At 38.5% G+C, this 14,646-nt stretch overlaps 1 protein-coding gene across 1 annotated transcript in view; it reads right to left on the minus strand.

The window, feature by feature from the left end:
- Positions 1–14,646, minus strand: part of VPS41 (VPS41, HOPS complex subunit) — a 110,104-nt gene that overhangs the window by 13,548 nt on the left and 81,910 nt on the right. Inside the window, exons 16-24 of the mRNA XM_026843885.1 lie at positions 13,580–13,661; positions 9,329–9,421; positions 8,698–8,825; positions 7,642–7,786; positions 6,365–6,406; positions 6,185–6,235; positions 4,801–4,938; positions 1,870–1,924; positions 640–780 (exon numbers count right to left, since the gene is read on the minus strand). Of these exons, the coding sequence (XP_026699686.1) occupies positions 640–780; positions 1,870–1,924; positions 4,801–4,938; positions 6,185–6,235; positions 6,365–6,406; positions 7,642–7,786; positions 8,698–8,825; positions 9,329–9,421; positions 13,580–13,661 (875 nt within the window). The remainder of the gene's footprint in view (positions 1–639; positions 781–1,869; positions 1,925–4,800; positions 4,939–6,184; positions 6,236–6,364; positions 6,407–7,641; positions 7,787–8,697; positions 8,826–9,328; positions 9,422–13,579; positions 13,662–14,646) is intronic.

Genomic DNA, 14,646 nt, shown 5'->3' on the forward strand with positions numbered 1-14,646 from the left:
GATAATTAAAACAATACTGTTTTCTCAATCCTATGAACTCCTCTGAACCTGCCTCCTGAACAAAACTGATGTTGCTCTCAGGATTCTGACAGTTTCCAATTCCATCTGAACTTTAAACTTGAGTAGCTATTCATATAATGGATGAAAGGCAAAATGCACTCATTATTACAGATCTTATGTTTGTGCCACAGAAACAAAACAAAATAGTTATTCTACTGAGGGGCAGAAAGTTGTAGGCTCTTCATTTCAGTATTTCAAAGGGAAGCAGCTGCAAGAAACACACTACACAACATCCTCATCAAGCCTGCAGACTGCGTTTTGAGGCTGTCTAAAAGTAAAGCCTCATTCTGCCCAGTTAAAAGCCCCATTCTCCCCTTGATTTGTCATTAAGGCTGTAATGATGCAGCGCTTAGTCAAATGTTAACTCCCCAAGTACTCATGCTGTAGCATGACCATGTGTTGCCTTACTGAAAGTTTTTGAGCCCAGTAGGACAGCTATGTTGTGCCCTACAAACCAGACCACCTCCCTGGCCATTCATAAACACCTTCTCTAACACACACATGAGTAATTCAATCTTTTAATTGCAATAGCATTCCACAAAAAAATACACAGGGCTTTTGAGAAACTATCAGGCTTACGTGGCTTGTCGATAGAATATAAGATGAGGTCTTCCCAAAGTTCTCCATCATCTTGTTCCTTGGCAAATTCAATAGCTTTATCTACATCGTGCAATTCTTCCATTATCATCTTTAAGGCACTGCGGCTATTACCCATTCTGCCTACAAGGAAAAAATAAGTAAAGAGATTATAAATCCTAAATGCTTATCAATGCTCAGTGCTTTAAGAAGCTCAGTATGAATTTGATGTGTGAAGTTGCCTCAGACTAATTAAATCAAACCCAAATCTAATGTAATCTGATGTAGGAATGCATATCTGAATAAATTCTTGGGGCACTTTGCTGTATTGGGACCTGGAGCCTTTCTTAAGGGTGTGTTGGGTCATATTAGGGGTTCTGAACTGCAGCAACTTCTAATGCAAAGGGAAGTGTGTGTATGTGTATGCATGTAAAGTATGACATGAAATGCCTCCTTCAAGAGCCCACACAGGCAGTCCTAATTTGCAGTAAGTATAGCACAGCTTACAACCATGAAAAATGAGAGAAGGTAAGAGGAAGAAGTAGTAGGAAGGCTGAATTCTTTAAATAAATACATGAGTAAATTCTCCTTTGCTCTCAAAAGGTCCACAAAACATTGTACTAAAACAAAGATTGATTAAAAAACAACTTTCCGTTCTGTTCATGACTAATGCATACACATACTAATACATACACTAATCATAGTCTTACAACGCCTCCCATTCAGAGGTAGATTCCTTGGCCTGCTGGAGGAGTTAATTTACAATTAATTTTATTTAAAAAAGAAAAGAAAAAAGGCATCAAGCCAATCTTCCAAATCAGCAAAGGTAATATTAAGCTTCTGTTTTCAGAATAAAACATTTGTTTTATTTCTCTCCTCTCTGCAAACTATTACTCTTCTCTTGGAGAATGTCTCAAAAATACTTCCCCTCTCTATCTCTTCCCCATAGCCCCCCAACGCCTCCAAAACCGCAGAAAAACACCAAATCAGAAACATGATAACACTATATATAGAGTTAAGATATGATATGAATAATCCAGTGCTTTGTTTTATTTTATTTTTTTGTTTTGTTTTTATGTTATTTGGTTATACTGACTGAGGACTAAATACCAACTTTGTCTCTGGGAAAACACGTTAAACAATATTAGACAATACATCAAACATCTTCTCATCATAAACTTTATGACAAGATTAAAAGCATGTTGTAATTTAATCACACTGCGTGTTACTTACTCAGAAGATAGACTGTCTCTTCTACAAAGTTCCTCTGTTGGCAGATCTCGAGAGCCTTAAATTTAAGGGAAGGGAGGAGGGAAAGAGAATACAGGGAACCATGTAACATGACATTTTATTGGTCACAAATGCTGCAAGAGGCTTAAAGATATTTTTCCATGAACTTGCATTACTCATTTTGACAGGAATACAGCTCCCTTAATATGTATGTACTGTCAGGTTCTCTGGCATTAATTAAGAAGAGAAACTCCATGGCAGTTTTAAAAATTTTTCTTAAAATAGATCAAATATATCTGGGGACAGGATAGCTATTTCAGTCTGGATTATGCCAGTTTCTACCTTTAAATCTACTGACAACTTTTTTCTTCTGCTTCCAAAAGTTGGTTAATCCAAAATCATTAATGTGATCTGCTGTCAAGACTTTCTTCCTGTGGGTGGACTTATGAGGTCTCTAGTGATGGAGGTCTCTTTGACATTCATTCACACAAGACTACAGTTCTCCTTTGGGTAACCAGAATGGTTCTGGTAGGTAGAGAGTACCCCCCAGATTTTGTACCAGTGACCTCCAAGACGACAACACAAAAATAACTTAGTGCAAATATGAAAGATATAAGGGAGAAGCATTTCTTGTAAATTTGGTTTAAAGACCTGAGGACTAAATACCATGAGCAGTTACAGAATATGTGTGTAGCTGAAAAATGCTCAGCACAATTTCAAAAATTACCAGACTAATCACCAACAAGTTTTTAGTAACAGAAAACTGGCAGAGCTGGTATGCCATAAGTGATGTCATGTCTGTTTTCAATTTGGAAGCAGAAAGCAAACTCAAGATTCATGGCATTCCTGTCAAGACAAGTGTTCATCAATAAAGAATTTCATACTTGGAAATCAAAACTATAAATGTGTAAGATACAGCTGCAGCTAAAGTTGTAGTTAGGAATTAACTTTTCCTTCCATTCTCAAATTATTTCAGATGGGTTACTATGAAGAACAGAGATATGGACAATGAATTCTGGGGTAGGGGTACGTGAATTACCCACCAAATACTTCAGAGAAATGAAGGTACGAATAATACTATAAGTTATAAACACTGCTGACAGCCTTTTTTCTCCCTCCACTTTGAAGTTAACCTACAAAGTACCAGGTATTCAGTACTCTGGATGCTGCACATTTCTTGACTGGCATGCTCCCTCTAGAGGTAAACACGGAACATTCATACTTATTTTTCAGTTCAGTTTATAAAATATTTGCTAAACAGCACTTAAATAAAAGTGGCTTAAAGAACAAGAATTACCTCTTCCTGCTGGGTTTATAATTTCTTTAAATCAATAATAAGTGTGAATTTGTTCAAGTATTATGGCTTTTTGCAATTTATACACTGCACTGGAATCTGCTTAACAGGAACTGAAAACATTGGTAACTGGGAAATTCTTGGTCCCCTTTTTATTTCCTTAAAACAAAGATATGTATGTGGCAAAAAGTGTTACTATATGATACGTATGGTAAGAAGTATAATTACAGAATTAGCACTGACAGTATTTAACTAAGTTTTATATGGTGTTGGTATCCTTCCTCTCTTCCTTAGCTTCTTACTGAAATGTATTAATATTTTAACGTAAGGTTGGAATGACACTTTTTCTAACATCCTTTTCTCTCACTTCGGTGACATTGCACCACACCTTCCAAAGGTTCACAAGTCTCTGACATGTTTTTCTTGCTCACAGCAAAGCAGTGCGAGCAATGTGCTTGCATTGTTTATTGACAGCATTTTTCTGCACCACCCATCACCGAAGACAGGTGGCTGGATCTGCAAAAACTAAAACTAATTTGCACCAAAAGGAAAAAAAAAACCCATGCAGGTAAGGTTTTATACATAAAACTATGATCACACAAATAATACATAAGGTAAAGACTAAGAGGGAATCAGAAAGTTAAAAACAAGTCAACGTAGACAAAAGTCTCTGGCTGGAAACCTCTCAAACTCATTGCTTAAAAAGATCACTGAGACAACGTAATTTCATGTGGCAGTTTCAACAAAGACCTGCAATCCTAACAACGTGTTTTCCAGTGCTTCCTGCTGTTGCACGGTAAAGTTGACAGAAGCATGCAAAACTAGAGAAGTACCAGGAACAGTACTAGTTCTCTTTAGAATGTCAGCCATGTAAAATGTAATATTCAACATTAGATTTGAAACTACTGCATTGATGTCATCATTACAGCTGCATACAGAGAGACATCCTTTCACAATGGCTGCTCTGTTAGGCCATTAACAGCAACAAATACAAATAATAAAGCACTAACCCAACTAGAGAGGAAAACTTAAAATTTCCATTCAATTCACATTAATTCAAGCAGGGGATAAAAAACCAAGATTGCCCTTAACTTTATTTATTTATTTGTCAAGGAAGGAAAATGTAAAAAGGTTAAAGAATGTGGAAACATGGCACTCTGTAAAACCCCAAGTCTACTAGTGGAAGGACAAAGACAAAATACTTTTAGCTCTGCTAGTTCAGTGACTGTTATATTGTGTATATTATCTGAAAACAACTTAGGACCTTAGAATACAAAGCTAGAAAACCTCTAACACTGACTAGTCCTAGATGTGCCAAAATTATTATTGCTTTCTTGCAACCACAACCTGCTGTTCAGTCAGGCCAGTCACTAATGAATAGATACACTGCAGGTACACATCATGTGTGAATTCAGAACTTCTGCATTTAAAATCCCCGCTGATTCCTGCCCTGTGAGCTGAGAGGGGAAGGTCTTGCTGTCAGTCAGCCCTGCAAACCAAACTTCTGCAGATGATGGACACAAACGCGAAGGATCCCTCCTTCTGGCAGTAGAGGGCAGTACCAGACACAGTTACAAATGCACACCACTATAAGCTACAAACAAAGATCGAGGATCTGTGTTCAGATTTCAGGGGCTTACCTTCTCTAGCGGACAGTGCGTGCTGTCTCTGAGAAAGGGGAGTAAGTTTGGACGATCGTATTCAGCATAAAGGCTGATCTGCTTCTCATGATATCGTTGGCCTTTATGGTGGTCTCTTTTGAAAAGTTTGTGCAAATACTAGGAATCAAAACCAGAGAACCAGAAGTCAAAACCACTTCTACAATATTATTCATTCTCCACTAATAAAAAACTTCTCCTGATTTCCTCAGGAATGTGCTAAAAGGCACAGAGATTAAATCCTGTTACAAAGGACTATATTTTTCTGAAGTACCATCATCACAGCAATCTCCAAAACCAGATCTGTAAAACAGGTTTTCAGACAATTAAGTAACTGTCCTTTAACCTTCAAGGAAACTACCGGATTTTGAATTTTAGGGAAAACTTTGGAGGAATACGTCAAATTAAACATTTTGGTTATCTAGATGTACTTGACCATTACAGATAACTACAGATCAAATTTTTACCACATGAAATGTTTTAACCAAAACAGCTTCAGTTATAGATACTGTGGCAAAGCTCCTTCCTCCCTAGATGAGCACAGAAAAGCCTTGAGAATAATCACGAGGGTCACTTTTGTTCCAAGGAAACAGGCTTCACACTTTGGAACTGATGCATCCCTTCCATAAACTGACAGTCAGTCAGTCATCTTTGCAAAGCTCTTGGGCTGGGGATTGCACACTTCATACAGCTGCTTCCCATAATCAGATCTCTAACACATAAACCTGCTCTCCACCAGATCAATGCCCCAAGCCCCACCTGTAAGCAACAGCAAGTTAAACTTCCCCACCTAATACAGCCCAAGTCCACAGTTACACGTTACGTATTCCTCTGACAGCATGCTCAAACCAAAGGTGCTTTTGGAATAGCAATGTGGAGCCACAGCCCTACAGTGCTGTTGTAATTGTGCATAAACAAGAACAATCCTGCAGCATATAGAAGTTACAGTTCTAGAAAGACAAGCAGTTCACTGGTCTCTGTGGGTCAGCAAAATGTGCTTCAGAGTTGCACCCACCATCCAACCCCATTTTTGTGTAGGAAAAGAGAAAGGATACAAGCAAGAAGCAATTGACCAGAGAAGACTAGTGTCTGCAATGCCATAAAGAGTGTTTCATGGTATGTTAACAAGCAAGCAGTATGTTATAAAGTTCTCACAGGTATACACATTTTAAAATTATTTTAATACTATAAAAATGCTATAACCATGTTAAAAAAGGGATTAGAAAAGTAGCCACTTTGGTGCTGATGATGTATGACATTTCAGTGTCACGTGCACTTTGACAGGATTACCACATCTGTAAAAGATATGCCCAGCAAAGGGTTTATTCAGCTCAACTTGAAACCAAAAGAATACAGAAATATTTACCACATGCTGTAGCTCAGGCCTGTTTTCTAATTCTTCAACAACTCTGTCAATCTGAAAGAAAACAAGTAAAACCCAACAGATTAGCAAATGTGTGATGAACATCACATTTACAGGACTGAAAGAAGGACGGGTAATACAAGCAAGCACTGGACTGCCATGCCATGACCTTGTTATACTCACGGAAATTTTATCTTCATTATCCAAAAGCATGTCTACTGCTTTCTACAGTAAAGAAAGAGAACCCAGTTGAGAAACAGGTACAGACAAATTCCTCTCAGTATATATATTATTACACTTGTTCACTGATGGGTATCAGATGGATATTGCAGACCTACTCTTTTCAGCAACAGTAATTCAGAGAGCAGTTTGAATAACATCAGCATTCCCCGACAGCACAGCACTGCAGGAGAACATAGCGTGTATCCTTCCAGAATAGTTCTCCTAAATTTCCACACTAATTGCAATCAATACTGTGCACTTAAATTGCAGGTGAAGTATGCCCATTGAGTCATGGGCCACAGAAGGCTACTACCAAATGTGCAGAAACACTATTTGTCCCGTTGCAAAAGGGAACTGCAGGGTGATGGCTCTATAAGAAACACATGACTCAACTTGCTTTCCAACTGGATTCCTCTAAACTGTCTGCACACTAATACCATAACACAAGCAGACAAGACCATCCATGTAAGCAGAGTGGCCACCAGGATTCCAGTTCTGCTTCTTCTTACAAGAGCAAACTTTGCTTCACATTCAAAAAATACAAAACCACAGATCCCTAATATGATTTACTTAATAAGAAAAATTATACTATTTTTTTTCCCCGGGTAGTTTAGAATGGGCATACCAAAGATTATCATCTTTCGTACAGATGGCTCCATATTTTATCTCCAGTGTTTAAACCACCTCTAAACTGAAAAAAGAGCAGATCTACTTGGTTTCCCCTCAAGGATCATACCAAAACTCATTTGCTGAGGTTTTATAGTCAGCTAGGAAGAAAGAAGATTGAATTCAGCACAAAATGCACACTTCTTGATTTTTGGAATTTAGGTTAATAACCTTGCAAACTTTGAGAAGCAGATTAATTGACTGCAGTGAAAGAGAAGTGGCAAGTACATTTAACACATGCCTCACTGCCTCCTTTCTTTGGCTTATTAATAGCATTATTTGGTTAGAAATGCAGAAGGAATATTGTGAAAGTCTACTTGAGAATCACAACAATGATCTTGGATCTGGCACTGTTTTCACTGTGAGTGATACTCAAATGGGAATAAAAATGAAAAAATCATCCTTGGGTCAATTATTTTGCAGTCTAGGCAAACATCATCTTCCTTACCTCTGAAGTATCCAGACACAGCAAACTCACTCTCTGCCTCAACACTATCTTTAGCTCATTTATTTTTAATCTGTTAAAATATCTTTAGTGGAAAGTGAATACAAAATCATTAAGATCACCATACCTCTGAATCAAAATCCATGAGTAGAACAATTTTGTCTCTGATAGAACTGAAAAGATTGTGCTTGTGGATCAACTGGAAGACATCTTTGTGCCTCAGAGTTAGGTAAATTTCTAGAGCTCTGCCGTAGCGCTGGTCATAAGTATATCTGATAAAAAATAATGTTATAACACACATGATCTTACATATCTAAATGTAGGAAAATCATCTGTGAGGGAAAATATAAATATACTCTAGGATGTAAAGCCTGTTAGGATGGTACTTGATGTGATAAGTATCTAAATAGTTGTTGTGATTAATTTTTGTTTAAGGAAAATAAAGCACTGGGCAACATTAATTTCAACTCTGTTTATACTAGCCACCACATCTGTGTTCTGACTTGTGGTTCTCTACATTTTCATCTTCCCATTTTCAAACCACAGGGGAAGTCACATAAAACACTAGCTTTCTATTTTTGGAAACTAATTGGAACCCTCTTCAGAGCTAAAAACATTGTTGTCTTAAAACTTTGGGACAGACCATAACATAGCAATAGACAGTAGCTCTGCTTCCTTCAAAGAATGACAAGAACTTAACATGGGAATCAGGCTGAGGAAACCAAAGAGCTTTATCCCTGTATGAAGTAGCCTAGAGCCAGATCAGTTCTGGCACATTTTCCAGTCACATATTTCCAGCCACACAATAAAACTAAATACACTACTTTTGAAATAGTGGGGAAAAAATACCATTTTATTTTCCTGTGGGCAATTCTGAAATGCACACTTCACAAAAGAAGTTTCCTCTTACAGCATAAAGAGGAATGCTAGCTATTTGCTTTGGAAAAAGGAGTAGCAAATCCAATCTTATACTAAACTCTTTGCTTGCATACTCAGTGTATACTTTATAAGGAAGGGAAAAGAACTGATAAGCTGTGCAATCAGTGGAGAGGAGAAAAAGCCGATACTCTGCGGAACGCCGCAAAGCAGATATTTCTGTTAAGAGAGTTAGGCAAATATTTATAAACTATAGTACGCTATTTCAAGCTTACTTTTCGTAACAGGAGTTTAAAATTGTACTCACAATTCTGCAAGTGTTCGTAGCAAAGTCCTGTTCTGTGGATCTTTCTTCAGGTGATCCACTACAGCTTGAACTATGATTGTGTTGTTGTAGAGATCTCCAGGCCACTCTTTTATCAGGGTTGCAAACCCCTAAAAGTATAAGAGATTGTAACAGAAATAGAAAGAACTGCCTAAGGAACACTGCAAAACATCAAAGCTTCAGCTAGGACTCAGAGATGATACCTGCTGTGCTTCACCTCTAGGCCACTTTTACGTGCCCACAGACATGCACAGTGCAGAACGCAGATTTTCCTTCTTAGGGGAATGTTATTAAGATTCATGAAGCTGAGTCTTTTTCAGGCACTGTAGGCTTTGTGCAGCACCTCAACCACTTACGTTACATTAAACAAACTAAAAATAACTCTTTATAAAAAGATAATCAATCTCACAGTATTTGCATGTTCTGAAGAACATTTTACTTAGTATTTTAAAAACAAAACCAAAATTCATCTTTCTAATCTTTTCATTATTGTGGAACTGTCCATTGATAATCTGTTTGAATACAACAGAGAATTTGCTGTTAGAATTCTACATTGCTGAGGGTGTTTGGCTGGCAATAATGATTACTTGTGGACACGTAAGGGTGCAAGTACCTCATAGTCACTCTCCAAAAACTCATGCAGGACCATTTCGTAGATCAGAGGTTTCAAAACTGGATCCCGTCTGGGCAAGTAACGACTAATTGCCTATAGGAACAAGAAGAACAAAGTGTCAGAAGGGAAATGACATACAACATCCTGGTAAACTGATAATATAAAAAAAGAATTGCTGTGAAACAAAAAAACCCCAAAGTTATATGCAAACCATTGCTCTTGGTAAACATTGGAAGTGCTGTATACTCACATATGTAAGCAGTATCCTGAAGTTATTTACTTTAGGATTGCATACAATGGAATTGTATTACTTATCTGAAAGCATTTTCATTAGAAAGATAGGTGGTAAGACAGTAGTTAGAATGGGAGAATGAGTCACTGCACTTAGAGAAGTCTGAATATTTACTGCTAGACATTTAGAAAATAAAACACACTAAAGAACCCTCAAAAGAAGGAAGTTTTCAAAATCCATTTTGTCCAATCTTGGTCTTATATCTTGTAAAAAGGTATAAGCATTCATTAGATGAAAAATGTGTACTTTTGATTTATGACTTACTGTGAGGTCACTACATTTTATTAAAAGCTCTGTTTTGCTAGCTATTTTTACATACCCAAATGAAAACTAATTTGAGAATACATCTCTCCATGGAAAAGGTGAAGGTGTGTGATCTGTTGCTCTACAGGAGGTATTAAGGAACTGCATTCTGGCAGACAGGAGAAGAGAACCTGCCAGAATGAATCAGCTCATGCCCTGGAATTTCAGCACAGCATCTTATTAGCACTATTATTCCATGCAACTAGAGGCCAAGGTTAGTACCACCTGCCAAAATAAACCCTATTGCTACCAGCTGTGTTGGGACTTTGGGGTTTGTAGCTGAAGGTCCAACACTGATGAAATTCCTCCAAACACTCAGAGATGTTGCTTGTTGCCCACTAATGGCACATGGTGCAGTAGCATTTTATTACTGAAGCTGCTTGTACAAAGCAGAAGAAATAACATCTTACTATGTTTATTTTCTGTTTTACAGACAGCAATTCACAAAGAATTCTTCCAGTATTTAAACAAAAAACAATTGCCTAAGTTACATACTTCAGTAAAGTCTTCCATCCGTAGGTGAAAAAGGAGGTAAAAATGAAAGACGAATAAAAAAGTGCATTGTTAATAGCTTTGCAAAAATTAAAAAGTTCATTGCTCAGAGGAGATCTCTTCTCTCCCCACGCTTTGAGCTTGGCCAGTCTTTGCAACATAGCACACTGCCAACATCAGCTCCCACCATCTGTCACAGAATTTAATAGCTAACTCAGGGCACAGTCTTGCCAGATGCCCTGGGGAATCATATTCCTGACCTCGTGCAGGACATCAGCTGGAGACTGGAAGGCAGAGGACATTCTCCAACGGCTGTTTTCATTCCCACTTCCTACCTTGCTGCTACCTCCTCAAGGACCAGCCCTGCCCGCCAGGCTTTGCTGCAGCTCTTGGCTGCGGTTTGCCGGCACAGCGAGGTGCGGAGCAGCGCAGCTGCCTCACTGCGTGGGGGCCAGGCTGCCTCGGGAAGGAGATCTCTCCCACCCCACGTCCCACTGCTTTGAAGGAAAAGCACAACCACCTCCTGCAGTTTGGCCCCTGTACTCAGCAAAGACTGAGAAGCATCCAAGTTATTTTTAAGCCTTGGCACAAAGATGAACTAAGACCCATGCTGGAGGTTACAAACTCTTCCTATTTTATTTTTAAGTACTCATTAAGGAGAGAGGTCAGACAGAAAAGCTCCAGAATCAGGATGTCTTAGTATCAATTCCTGAATCACGTGGTGAAAGTGATTTTAAATAAAAAAGGATACCCTACACTAATATATTTTCTTCCTTAGTTTCTCCTTAAGACCTGCTTTCAGACTTTTGATCAAATGGTATAAGGACAGGGTATACACAAGAAAGCCCATATAAAAGTTGACATGAGATAGCCTAAAACATCTCGCCAATAAGACCAAACCACAATTATTTATTCCTCAGAGGACACCTATGAGATGAAAGAGGCTGTCTGGATAGTGCTGCTCTGTGCTACGCCCACCACAGTCAGGTGAAGTCTTTCATGTGTCCTCTAGACAACGTTTTGGTATTAAAACATTGCTGCTGCTAGCTGATCATCCTGCACCCCTGCTGAAAGTCACTGTCACAGCAGAATCAACAGAATGGAGCATATCCCTCATGCTACAATGGCCAGCACTCACAGAGTTTGGCATTTTCCTTCAAATCCACCTTTGTTAGCTGTTCGAGCCGAGACACTGGATTTAAACTGAAGTGATGTGAGTACAAGCATGTAACTCCAGCAAGCCACCACTGCTGGAGGAGGAGAGGAGCTGAGTATTGCAAGGCTCTAAAATCTTGAAATTGCCTTAACAAGGTTTGCTAGAGGACATTCATTGAAGACCTGAGAGACATCAAGATACCAAAATGCAGCCTCTGGTAGCCAAACAGGACCTTTTAGTAGAGAACACAAACCCCCCCTAGACCCACAGGCAAAGAAACAGAACACTCACCCCACAGGCTTTGACATTGGGGTATCACTAATTAGTCCCTCTTGCAGGAACAAAAGTTTAAACTGTTAGTTTTACTGCCACTTTAGTTACTAGCAAATCATGTTAGATGGGAAATATCAGATTTCAGGCAGCTACTTACATACAGTGCATATTATCTGAGAAAATTCCATTTTGAAATACACTTTGTCTCCAAATCTCAAATAGAGTCTCCTCATCAAGGCTTAAAGCCATTGTAGCCCAGTTACACTATTGTGTTTGATACCTGCTAGTTGAGCAAATAAGTAAAAATTCCAAATAGCATACACGTGACCCCATGCATTACAAGAACCACTTCATTTAGATCTGGCTTAACTTAGTTCAACCTTTATGATATTCAGGTATTTTTAGGACCTTGGGAAAAGTTATTTGTGGTTGAAATAATAGCAAAATAAGAAAGGTGTCTTCTAGAACTGCAGTTTGAAGCTGAATAATGTAACGGACTGCGTGTGATGTTTTTCTAAGCCCACTTTCAAAGGGATGAAAACAACCAACTGTTTAGAAAGGCAGTAATTTAGTAGAGATGTTTTTGCAGCAAACCTGCAAATATTTTTATATTTTACAGTCTGCTGGATGACATAAGTGGAGACAAGAAAAACATCCATTCCAGGCACTTGCATCCGAAAACCAAAATAAACCCAAAAGGACTAAGAAGCAGTGTATCAAAATTTCACCTGTACCTGCACTCAGGTCCTTTACTGGATTGAAATAAAGAGACAGAAACATGAGATTTCATCTTCCAAGGTGGCAAAGTGTGCACCGAACCACTAAGAACTCATACAAAAGGCAAGGCTGTTCTTGCACTGGAGTGGCTCTAAAACAAAAGCCAGACATTTCTGAAAACCGTAACGGTGAAACACTTTCGCTCTTTGAACAGAATTAAACAGCTCAAAACCAGCAAGGGACTGCATGCTGTGAGATCTTAATAATATGTCCTTTTAGGCTCATTGAGTTTGAATAGGAAGACATAAAATTCAGAAATAAACGTACACGTGTTACCAAAGGGAGTGTGCATAATGTTTTCTACTGGTTTGGCAGTGACAGCGCTATAGACTTATGTCCCGGGCAATTTATTAACTGAGAATCTTGTATTAAATGTGTACTATTATGGTAGCTGGCTTGTGACCAGGAAAAACACAGGACAGGGCAGACTGCTCCTCTTTCTTGCCACCATTTCTAGCACACAGCATAAGTTTTCCCTGTTACTTTGCAGTTTAACTATTCTTTGACACTTAAAGCTGTGACTGTTGCAAGGGAGTTGGATTTTCAGGAAAGGCTGGCATCCACAGAGGTTATTTGCCTTAAGAGTTGGGGTAGGATTTTTCAGGACACACTGGAAGGGAGTGAAAACTAAATGGGAAAGATGTATTTAACTGTGAGCATCTTTGCAACTAAAAGCCTTGGGGGTATCTTTTACTTGGGGGCTGTCAACAAGTTAAAAATAGGTAGCTGAGTACCAGATGTGCTACGCCTCCAACCCTGTTTGGAGGCTTGTTATCATACACATGTCAACCTGAAAGACAACTGTACAACTAGAGATCTGGGGCAGGGATTTCAAAGGCAGTGTTGTACCCTTCTACTGCACTAGGGCCATTAAATGCAATGCTTTAGATAGTTGGTCAAAACATATGAGAAACACAGCATGCCAATTACTTGAGTACAGAGACAGAAATTAAGTTACCTTAAGCTGACCTATTTCTTTAAACTTGTAAACTTCAAATTCCCAGAGTTCCGTGTTTTTGCCAAGAATTTTCTGGCACTTTCTGGAAGGAAGATGAACAGAGAGAGAATAAAAGTAGGTACACTGAATAATACAAGTGTGACAGCATTACTGCAAGGATTCCTTTCTTTCCCCTATCAAGAGAGTTTCGAAGCTGGCTTATTTTGGAAACCACTGCTTCAAGCAGAGTATGCCAAGTACTCCTCCTTTCAGATCTTACAATGTTGTTGCATCCAAAACAACTCGACTCCTTACTTTGCATTCACTCTTATTGATTAGGGCTACATTACCTTTATGAGTGAAGATTTAAACCTCAGCTGAGAAAAACTGAGCACTTAAAAAGATATGATTAAACTTACACATACATGAAAACACAAATCTTAGGCCATTTCTGATCCTTACTTTAGATACCAATATTTGGCATTTCTGTTTACACTCATGTAGCCGCAAATTATTTTCTAATGGTCTTACATGTAACGACACACTAATAAGTTTAGATTATTAACATCTGAAGAAAACCTCCGTTTTGAAAATCTAGTGTAACTTTGAAAAATCAACGCTGACTTTCCAAAATATACGTGTCCAATTCTAGTTAAACTTTAGAAAGTTTACAGTAACTTTTGGGTCACTATAGGCAAGAAAATATATAGCACAGTAATACATCTGTATGTTTTGAAACTTCAGAAACTCTAGAACACTAGAAAAATCAACATCACAAAATACTTCAGAACCAATAATTTAGTTTTGCTTTACCCCCCCCCCATACACCAGATTTTAGTATTTCATTCCACTATAAGAACCACCTTTGTATTTTCAAATTCACTATTCTCAAGAATTAAGATTTCTGGCAGCCTCTTTCTCCTGTAGGCCAGTTCCCCAGTGAGCAGAGAAGGCAGTATAAGGAAAGAAGCTGTAGATCTGTGACAGTTTAGGACCCTTGCATTCTGCTCAAGAGGGGCAGAGGGGCAGTGATCATTACTGCAACCTCAAAAATTCCCAAGCCTACAAGACTTGTCAGGTGGTGTGCT

The sequence above is a fragment of the Athene cunicularia genome, assembly GCF_003259725.1.
Source record: "Athene cunicularia isolate RWA chromosome 2 unlocalized genomic scaffold, athCun1 chr2_part2, whole genome shotgun sequence".
NCBI lineage: Eukaryota > Metazoa > Chordata > Aves > Strigiformes > Strigidae > Athene > Athene cunicularia.